Consider the following 11,253-nt stretch of genomic DNA (forward strand, 5'->3'; position numbering starts at 1 on the left):
GCCTATGGCAAGACCCGGGATGGTGAGGCTAAGGTCCTGCCGAGATGGGCAGAGAGCTGAAGGAGAAAGAGTCACAGATTGCCTGCTGCACTGGAGACTTGTTCCACACACATGTGACAAGGAGAACTGGGAAGGTCCTGGGCCAGTGCTGCTCCAGATCAGCCCAGCAGCCAGCACACGCCCTCCCTGAGGGTGGCACACACTGGCACGGTATGACACAAAACATGAGATGTGCTAAAGTATGCTGTATCTGCAAAACCACAGGCATCCTAGGAGAGACATGCTGTGAGCGTGGCATGCTTCCAGGCACTTCCAGCCTGCCTCCCTGGCAGTGCCCAAAGGCGAGGAAAGCGCAAGTGGGCTTACCTGTGTGACCCTATGCCGGGATATGCCTGTGAGGGAGGGAACAGAGAAAAGACAAGGGCGGTGGGTAAACTGCATGTCCCAAGGGACCCCAGGAGAGGGAGACAGAGAAGCCCCTGGCACAGTTCAGGGCCTGCTGGTTTTCAGGGTCCAGACTCTAGGCAGTAGCGGTCCTGCCAAAGATACCCCATGGTCCACGCTGAAAGTTCTGACATGAATTCCTTCTTTTCTTTGGGGTCTTGCCCCTGGCTTTGGGGGCCTGAAGGGCAAAGGTGCACGTCTGCACCTGAAGGAGGATTCTGGTAGTCTTGCTCAAGCAGAGTCTCTGATTGTGTTGTAGGGGATCTGCACCCAGGTGACACTCAGAGGGATGCTGCCTTCCAGGTGACCGTCTTGGATGTCCCTGGGCCCAACCGGGCACTGGCTGCCTTGGCAACAGGTGCTGTGTAGGGAAGCAGGGATGCATGACTGTAGGGAGTCCGACCTGGGCCTAATGAGAGCAACTGAAACAGAGCCTTGGCATTTAGCAAATCACTGAGGCATGGGTGGTTCAAGCCCTCTTGGTCCATTTCAGATAGTAACACTGCTTTCTGTCCAACGGAGGCATTAGCTCTGGGCCCAGAAACTGCAGGTTTCCCAGGGCATCATCCGTTGGGGGACTCCATGTGCATGGGTAGTGTTAAACACAAAGGAAGATGTGTAGGGATGCCACCTTACTTTTATGGCCTCCAGTTACATTCTTGGTATCGGAAGAGACCCTGTATCCATGTGCACCTTCTTCACAACCTTGCATCAGACCCAGGCCTGTCACAGTCTCTGGGGGCTTTTGGAGGCTCAGGCGTTTCTGGCCTTTTCCTGCTACGTGGAGATAGCACGTGGGGGCACAGGCAGATGGTGCACACAGAACGCTACACAGATAGGAAGAACAGGGGGCCTCATTCAGAATGCTGGGGGCTGTAACGGGTGGTAGGCTAGCAAGAGGGGCACAACATTGACAAGGAATGACCTAGATAGGGGCACACCGAGAAAGCAGTTCTTCAAGTCAGCTGAGCTCAGAGGTCCTTGTTTTCTGGTCCCCTGAAGGAATGCACAGGCAATGGATCAGGCCAACGTGACTGGTACTGTGAAGCTGTCCAAGGTGATGGGAGAATGCAGAAGGCAGGCACATGTTATACAGCTGTTCATGCCAAGAACTTCCAACCCTGCCCGCTGCTCTGCAGGCCAGTCCCTGTCAATAGCAAATGCCAAGGTTTTGGAACCTTTGAGGATAAGGCACAGAGGTAGAAGTGTAACATGACATGATCGATGAGCAAGTGAGAAAACAAGGACAAAGACATGTGGGTGCTTACCAAAATTCACGTTCCTGAAAAAGAAAGCTTGTACTTCGGCATATGGACAGGTTTCCTCTCAGCGATGTTACTGTGTACACACATATGTTTGTGCACATGTGCGCGCAGAAATTTGAGTGCTTACCAAAATTCATGTTCCTGGAAAAGAAAACTGTACTTCTGCATATGGACAGGTTTCCTCTCAGTGATGTTACTGTGTTCACCCATACATTTGTGCACATGTGCGTGCAGACATTTGAGTGCTTGCCAAAATTCATGTTCCTGGAGAAGAAAACTTGTACTTCTGCATATGGACAAGTTTCCTCTCAGGGATGTTACTGTGTACACGTGTATGTTTGTGCACATGTGTGCGTAGAAATTTGAGTGCTTATCAAAATTCATGTTCCTGGAAAAGAAAGCTTGTACTTCTGCATATGGACAAGTTTCCTCTCAGCGATGTTACTGTGTACACATGTATGTTTCTGCACATTTGCAGGCAGAAATCCCTGCCAGTTCGCTTGAGAGTATGAGCTATTGCAACTGACCTAGCCAGGTGATAGAAGTTGGACAGCAAAAACATGAAGTTCTTAGGGAAAGGTACATAGTCTCTGGCCAGCAGAAGCACTGAAGCCAGGGAATCGCTCCCCGTTATCTCACTGAGCAAACACGTTCTAAGTGGAATCACAGTCGTGCAGCTAGAATGCCTGGCAGAAAGGAGAGGCAGGAGGAAAGAGCCTGGGGAGTGTGAAGAGGAAAGTCCACTACACCTGCAGTTTATGAAAACTAGAAAATGTACCTAATGTGCTGGGAGGACAAACTGTACTTAATTAATTGACTTATCTAAGAGGATTTCCATCCAAACAGCCAAAAGTGCTTCCTGGTCTCTTCTTGCTGCCTGTAGTAAAACATGAAGGGAATTTTTCTAAAAATTTGGCAATTTTTCAGTCTTTTAAGACGACAGAAGATGTTAAAGTTAATGACTCTCAAGCAAGATCATATCCAGGGCATTGAGATTAGGTGGTCTAAATATAACATTTTACACCACCAACAGGCCAGTTCTTCTTCGTATTATTTTTTATAAACAAAGGTGTTCTAAAGGTGAGTGTGACTGTAAAATTGTTTGGTAAGCCTCAGAAAGCTGGAAGGGGATGCCTCATGGCATTATTTAGTCAGGCCAATACCCTCCAAAGAGTTTAGGGGTGTCACTCCGAGATCCTTTCAGTCACACAATAAGACTTCTACCAAGGTTCAGGGTGTTATCCCTCAGCTATCTCAGCAGAAAACCAAGACAGAGTAAGCCTTATTATGAAGACATGTGTGATTGTGGCTTTGGAGTGGGGTGCTTTGCCATGAACACCAGTAAGAGTATCAGGAGACACACCAAGGTTTTAAGATAACATATTTAAGTTCAGCTCGGACTGCAAGGACCAGCAATAGTACAAAATAGGAGCTCTGGACTTCTACCTTCTACAAGCAGGAAGCAGGCTAGGGAGACTGTTTCATGTAACCATATACTAGCCACCTTTCACGCAACGGCATCACGTCAGGGGGTAGAGTTAAAAATTCAGAGACTGAAGCCGAGGAAGTTTCCAGGCCTTAAATACTAATCAAAGGACTGCCCACAAGAACCCATGGGATTTCACAACTGCTACTACTGACTCCCATCTCCCCTCCCCTTTCTGGAACAGGAGTGTCTATGAAGGTTATCTATGCCCCAACATACCACCACTGTATGTCGGCTGTGAAAGGGAGCAGATTTACTCATCTCTTTTGCTCACACATCCTCCGGTCTAGAGGAACTACACTTGTATAATTTGAACTGATGTGTTGGAGACTTGAGAGGCTCTTGGACTGCAAGGAGATCAAACCAGTCAATCCTAAAGTAGATCTCTCCTGCATATTCATTCGAAGGACTGATGCTGAAGCTGAAGCTCCAACACTTGGGCTACCTGATGCGAATAACTGACTCTTTGGAAGAGACCGTGATGCGGAAAAAAATGAAGGTAGGAGAAGGGGACAGCAGAGGATGGGATTGTTGGATAGCATCATCGACTCAATGGACTTGAGTCTGAGCAAGCTCCTGGAGTTGACGGACAGGGGAGCCTGCAGGGCTGCAGTCCATGGGGTTGCAAAGAATACGACACAACTGAGCAACAGAACACTTGAGATACTGTACACGTGGACCCTGATCCATAGCTGGACCTGACTTAGACGACAAGGTCCTGAACTTCAAGTTAATGCTATAACAGATAAATCGTTTGAAAGCATTGGCAGGAAAATGCATTTTGGACATACAAGCATGTAAACAGTTTCCGGCCATCTGTGTACCACGCGGTTTTAAACTATGTCCACGGTTCCTTCCTTCTCCCCTTCACATGTGTGGTGGACTTAGTGGCTCACTTCTCATGTTAGAATATTGTAGAAACGAACAATGAAGCGTCTGAGACTAGGTCATAAAAGGCACTGCAGCCTCCTTGCTCATCCTCTTGGATCACTCACTCTAGAAGCCAGCTTAGTCATATCTTGGGAACACTCACGTAGCCCTGTAGAGAGGCCCATGTGAAAGAACCGAGGCTTTCTCCCAACAGCCAGCAAGCAAACTGGTTTCAACAGCTATGTGAGTAAGCCATCTTGGAAGGAAATCCACCGGCGCATGGCAAGGCTTCAGAGGATGGCAATCTCATGAGACACTGAGCCACAACACTCAGCTGAATTACTCCTGGATTCCCAACTTTCACCAGCAGTATGAAACTATATTGTTTCAAGCTGCTAGTTTTGGCTAATTGGTTATGCAGCACTCGTTCATTAATGCACTGCCAACTTTGGGCAATGCCTTTATTCAGGGCTGCCTGTCCATCTAGTCCAATCTAATCCAGAATCTGCTACTTCACTTTAGAAAACACAGCCCACCCTTGATTTGACCACCCTCAGTATCAGATCAAATATCATTTCACTCACCTGAATATCTTATCAGCCTTGCCTAGCCTCAGCAATGATCCTCTCAGTTGAGCCAGAATCCACCCTCACCCTTATAGTCCTCTTAATAAGTTTCCATCCACTGACACCCATTCTGTTATTGTTGTCCATTGCTTTTCAGTCTCCCATCTCTGTTTGTAATCCCATGGACCCACCCTGTTCCTTAGCTATAAATCCCAGCTGCATCCCTGCTGGAGTCAGACATAAGCTCAATCTCTCTCCCATGTTATAATACCCCACTGTAGTACTCTTACCTTGAATCAAGTTTTCCTTACCACCTTTCGGAAGTGTTATGAATAATTTTTTAACATTGCCAAGTTCTGTTAGTAAGGATAATTCTCAAAGGAATATAGTTTTATACCTTACTCTCTATACTATATTCATTTGGGGGAACAAATATCTAAAATTAAAACATTTTATGTTTTCACCATACAAACAGAAAATATCTTTGAAACTACATTTACATATCTTAAAACATGTAGGAATCTGAAAAGGATGTGTGTATAGACATGTCAGTGTATACACACACATACCCTCAGAGCTCCAAGGAAAACTTAATTCTCAGCAAACGATAAATTAGAACATTCAGCCTGAAAATAGTGAAATCTTTGGAATCAACTTGCCAAAAATCTTAGACAATGAAATTTTAATTAAAAACCATGTATACATAAAAATATTTGGGATTCAGACAAAATTGCTAAATAAAGATAGGTCAATCCCTAAACCATCTATGAGAAAAAAAAAAAAAAAAAGAAATCCTCAGTATCATGTAATAACCTATAACGGAAAAGAACCTACCAAAGAATAGATACGTATCTGCATAACTAAATCACTCTGATATACATCTGAAATTCAAGACTGTAAATTTAATACATTAACAGAGAAAAAAATTGTAAAGAAAGCTTCTAAAATACAAAGTTACAAAGGAAAAAATCCTAAAGAATGTAGAAAGTATACATGAATTGAAACAAAAATAGGAAACAACAAAAATAAACCTTGTTGGGATAATAAAGCAAGAGCTGCTTCTTGGAAAAAGAAAATCAGAAACATTGATACAACGGTGGCAAATCTAATAAGGGGACAAGGAGGTTAATTATGGGATTCTGAGAGGATAATATTCAACTCTGAGTGGAATTACATTTGTTTCAGGAAAGGTCCAGTCAAGCAAAAACCTGGAGAAAGAAAGGGAAGGAAAGAAAGAGGAAGAGAGACAAGGGAACAAAGCAAGAAAAAGAAAGGAACAAACGGAGAACGAAAGAAAAGTAAATGTCTCAACAAATGTTGTAAACTATCCAATCAAACAATTCTCTTCAAGATCTAAAAACAGAAACGGAAATTTATTAAGCCAGATACTCACTGCTTTTGATGGTACTCAGAACAAGAAAGCCCATTTACACATCACTATTTAGAAGTTCAGAACTGGCCAACACCAATACGATTATTTAAAAAAATAAAAATATGCCATGTTATTTGTAAAAAGACAGACAGCAGAAATAATTTTTTAAAAATTATTTCTACAAATACTAATTTTACTTACAATGTTTGGCAACATTAATAAAATAATAAATTTTTCCCAAAAGAACAAGCACAGCAGACAAGGAAATTCACAAAGGGCAGTAACAAAATAGTCATGTTGACAGATCTTCAATATATTCGTAAAGAAAACAAAGTGTCATTGTGTGAACAAAATATAGAGGTATCAATAGAAAAACAGAGGAAGCTCCTGAAAGAACTCAACTCACTATTAACTATCTTTTATTTGCAGGCACAGAATCTGACTCAAGTTAAATCTAAGAAGCAAAGCCCTGAGGTTATTATCTCTTCGTTTGTGTGTGTGTGTGTGTGTGTCTGTGTGTGTGTGTGTGTGTGTGAAAATTTAGGAAATTTAGGCTGGAGAGGGAAGAAGAGGATAGAGACTTCAAGTGCCTTGAAGGAGGAGGAGGAAAGAGAGGGGGTTGGAGATTTGATTGTGTTATTTGAACAGCATTGGTGAAGCTCAAACAAGGGAGGTAGCAAGCCATGCAGGCCTACGGGAAGAGCATTTCCCGAAGAACAGCACTTGCAGTCTCTGGATCGGGAAGAAATGGAATTTGATGGAGGAAAACCAAGGCCAGTGTTGTCAAAAAGAGTACATTCATGGGGAAAAGAGTAGAGTAGAAGGACAGAGAATGGAAGAGAGGAAGCAGTCAGGGACCATATTGCTGGAACCTTTTAATTTGGCAATAAATACAACTTGTCCTCCTTAGGAGCATACTTCACAGCAACTAACAGTAACAGTGTTGATAATACTCAGCAACAATAAAAACACATAACTAAAACATTTCGTATTTTTTACTACAGAAATCGAAGAAAGGAGATAAGAATGCAATAGTCTGCGTATTTATTTACACACAGAGTTTTCACCTGAGACCAGAATACACACACACTCTTTATACAACTAAAAGTGGTTTAAGCTGACACTCAGCAAAGTGCTTGGGCCCAAGTAAACTAACTGGAAAGGCCTAGTAAAATATTCAAAGTGCAAATAAACCAATCAAGCTTCGAGTAAATAAACACAATTTATTTGAATTTGAATTTACACTCAGGAAATTACCTAAAATGGAGACAATAGACTCACTACAGCTTAATCATCTGTAGTCCTTCCTCTTCAGTTCTGAGAGGGATGCTAACCCCTTGGTGATTATCACTTTCCAGCATTTTGGGAAAGTTTAGAGGACTTAAATAAATTGAGGAGTGGCGAGAGTGGGGAGAGACAAAGAGGAGGAGAAAGGAAGAGGAAACGGAGAGATTGCTCCTGGCATAGGTCTACAGACAGGATCCCAGCTTCCTTGAATGGTGCACAGAGACTGCTAGCTATCTGTGCCAGAAGTGGAGAAGGGGTGACATTCAACTCCAGGAGGAGACTCAACTCCAAGAACCTACAGAGGCAGCCAAGTGTGCTGATGTTCAGGAACCAATACTTAGAGGGGTTGTACCCCACAGGTCTGTGAAAGAGCCCTTGGAGACCGCAAGAAAAAAAGGTTTCCACGAGTACAATCACAGATTAGATGGTTGGCGAGATTAGAGGAAGGATAACTCTATGACCTGATAATTACTGAAATACAGGAGACAATTCCTGCACATCAGACTGTGTCAAGAAAGACTGAAACTCAATTAGTTTGATACAATGGGAAATTACACACACCAAGAATTAGCTGTTAACGCTACTACATTTGTGTCCAAGGCAAGATAAGATACAAAACTGAAATCTTCACATGTTCAACTAGGGTAAGACACATGTAACTGGAAAATATAAGGAAGAGTTCTAAAAAGGGTTTAATCACCCTGGACTATTTTTATCCGCCATATTTACTATTCTTGGACAACTCCATTGTAGCTTAAGGGTAAGAGAACTCAATTTAGCCCAATTCAAAAGCTGAACAGATTTCCTGTGTTTGATCCTTTGCAGTTAAAACTATGGGTCCAGCACAAATCAAAGTGGACGTCAAGGCTCTCTTTCCTTTGGGAATTTTAACTTGCTTTGCTACTGTGTCTGACACAGATATGCCTACCTCATTGGGACTACAGGCCAGCCAACTGGCAAAGGGGACGCCAGGAATCAAATTCCCCTTTTGATCACTCAACAGGAGGTCCACAGGCACCAGGTCTCATTCTATTAACTATCTCTGCTTCTCCAACTGCAGTCAGTGATACACAGGGCCTGCTTGATGCTTGTCAAGGGTCTCTCACCAAACACAGGCATTTTTAACCGTTGGCTTCCTTGAGATGTCCCTGGGCTAGGTAAATGCACTCTGAGACAGTGTTCCTTCTACCTTGGCTCTATGCCTGGAGTGAATGTATGCCTCTTCCTCAGCTGGGACAAGAAGCCACAGCTCTTCACTGATTAAATCCCGTGTCTGGTCCAAACTCACATCATAGCTTCTCCATCAACTTCTCCACTGCACGCTTTCAGAGCCAGGTTATCTTCGATCAGCCCAGAGGCACTTCAGAGAGTGACATTCAAATCTGGCTATATAGCTGATACTGAGAACTTCAAGGCATGAAAACAGTTGAAAATTACGTTGCTAAAACACTCTACAGATTATATGTATACTAGAGCTTTCGAACTTACAAGTAACATCAGCTACCGAAATAGGTTCTTACTTTTCCTTTCTCCACTTCTCTCATTCTCTCTCTCTCACACACGCGTGCACACATTCTTTTTACATGTTAAGACAATTATATGAAAAACAGATAATAGATTTTTAAATAACATCTCAATACACAGATCAAACGAAATTGTACTTCCTGTATTTAAAACAAAATCACATAAATTACCCATCGGTTTCCCTATATTTGATATTATTGAATAATGCTATAATTTGATCTTTTTGGTTTTAATGGGGTTTTTAACTTTGACTGAAATACTTGCTTCAGACTTACTGAAAGCAGAATTAACTTTTTTCTTCTTTTTTTGACCTCCTACTTTTAGATTTGGGGGGTGATGATTCAAAATCAGATGTGTTCACAGTAATGGATGCTACTTCCACCAATCCTGGTTGAAGGGGTTCCAGTGATACCTGAATAACAATTTTTGTTTCAGGAGACAATCCTTCTAGCTGCTTAGGCTTCTTAAACATTTGATGACACTGGGTCTTGTGCTCCCTTTCCTCTTTGGAAGTTAAAAACTGTAGCCGACATTTGGAACACTGGCGAAAACTCTTTTCCCAGTGCCCTCTATGATGATGTCCGTAGGCTGTTGCAGTTTTAAAAATTTTGAGACAAAACAGGCAAAGTAAATTCTTAGTGTCACCATGGTATGCTCTGAAATGTGCATCCACATCTGCAAAAAATGATGATCTGTAACTGCAAACCTGGCATACATAGGGCATTTCACCAGGCTTATGATTGTCTTTCATGTGCTCTAAGAGAACCTGATCTGTCTCAAAGGACAACTCACAGATGCGACAGACTGCGGAGGGCTCCTGGGGAGTGTGGACACTTTCAATGTGACACTGCATCTGGAAGGGAGTAGGAAACTGGCGGAGGCAGTGCCGGCAGGTGGTGTGGGTTTTCCAGCTGTCACCTCTCTGCCTCTCAAGTTCCAAATGGTGCTTCATGTGATTCATAAACTTGACATTTTTTAGAACTTTCAAGCAGCTGAGGCATTTAAACGCTGTGTGGGTCTTCGGTTCTGGCTGCCCAACTCCTACATGCTCTCCATAGTAGAAGTCACCAAGTAACACAGTCAGCTTTCCTTCTGTGGGATCACCAATTTTGTCTGGACTTGCTGAACTTGGAAAATCAGTTTTTGTCAGTCCATTTTCCCCTAAAGGTCTTACAGGCTTGCAATGAACACTGTCCTTTGGAAAAGGTGTTGGACAAGGTTCTCCATTCTGAACATGGCTTAGTGAGGTATGGACACGGTCCGGTGTGCTTTGCTGAGTGGTCACTGTATGAAAAATACCTGAAGGGGAAAAACCTAAACAATGTTCCCCTATAATGCCATCACTGAGCTTAGGCCTTTTGGGATTTCTGCTATTTGTTTCACAAGTGGAAAGTACCTTTGAGACATGAGGACTTTTATTCATATCTCCTGCAGAAACCGCTCTTTCTGCTGGATGCTGCAATGAACTTGTGAAGGTAATCAAAGAAGAACATGACTCCTTTGAAAAGCACTTCGGCACTCTTTGTGGTGAAATATTTTTACAATCAGCTTGAGACGGAGGTTCAATAATAATAGGACTATCTGTTGATCTTGATTCAGAGTCAGAAACTGGCAAGACAGCCTTTGCTTCTGATGTAGGAGTCACATGACTAGCTGGCTGTAATTTGTCAGCGTTACCTTTCCTGAAGTGACCATACCTTTTTCTCCTTGAACAAGAACCTGGGGTATCTCTGTTCAGTACGTTTGAAACGACTGGTTTTGAAGCTGAGCTCATCCCAACAAAGATCACGTCAGCATCTTCATTTACATGTTCCACTCCGACCAAGATCACTTCATCATCATCATCATCATCTGCTTGTTTGGCTTCTCCCTCCCTTTTCCGTACTTCTGGCTCTTGTTCTTCTTCACGTAACATACATGGTAGTTCCATATTTTGAGTACTTTTTTATTCTTACAGGGTGCGGCCACAAGTCCCAGGGCTTCCTTTATACAAACTGCCACCTAAGTATAAACATACTACATATTAGTTAAGTACAGAAAAATGGGCTATTTGATTATCTCCAAAACTCTAGAGTAGTTTTAAACATCCTTATCTTACAGACAAAGACACCGAGTGTCAACGAGACTCAGTGACAGCTGAAAAACCTATGACTACAAGTCTACATGGCTCTAGAATCATAAGCTTTGTCCCACGTTCACTTTAACCTCTTCTATTTAAAAAAATAAAGACAAAAAACCCAAAAACCCACCACGACTGATCATTAGGTGAAATCACATGTAAAGGACGAGTATTTTTACAAAAGCACTGTTGTACAGCGTTCAGAAACATGGACTTTGGAGTCAAAGAAGATTAAGTTGGAATTCTAAGTTAACCACACACCAGTTGCATCTTCTTGGGCAAATTTATAACTTTTAAAGGTGTTTCTGTCTCTTAAAGAC

The 11,253-nt window shown here is 42.7% G+C and overlaps 1 protein-coding gene across 1 annotated transcript; it reads right to left on the reverse strand.

Annotated features, from left to right (window-relative positions):
• Positions 1-9,148: 9,148 nt before the first annotated feature.
• LOC128071004 (zinc finger protein 280B-like) lies at positions 9,149-10,729 on the reverse strand (the record flags this gene model as incomplete). The annotated part of the gene is made up of 1 exon (XM_052664002.1): positions 9,149-10,729. A coding segment is annotated over exon 1 (1,581 nt), but the record flags the coding sequence as incomplete, so codon positions are not given.
• Between the last annotated feature and the right edge of the window lie 524 nt (positions 10,730-11,253).

This window comes from Budorcas taxicolor, chromosome Y (assembly GCF_023091745.1).
Source record: "Budorcas taxicolor isolate Tak-1 chromosome Y, Takin1.1, whole genome shotgun sequence".
Lineage (NCBI taxonomy): Eukaryota > Metazoa > Chordata > Mammalia > Artiodactyla > Bovidae > Budorcas > Budorcas taxicolor.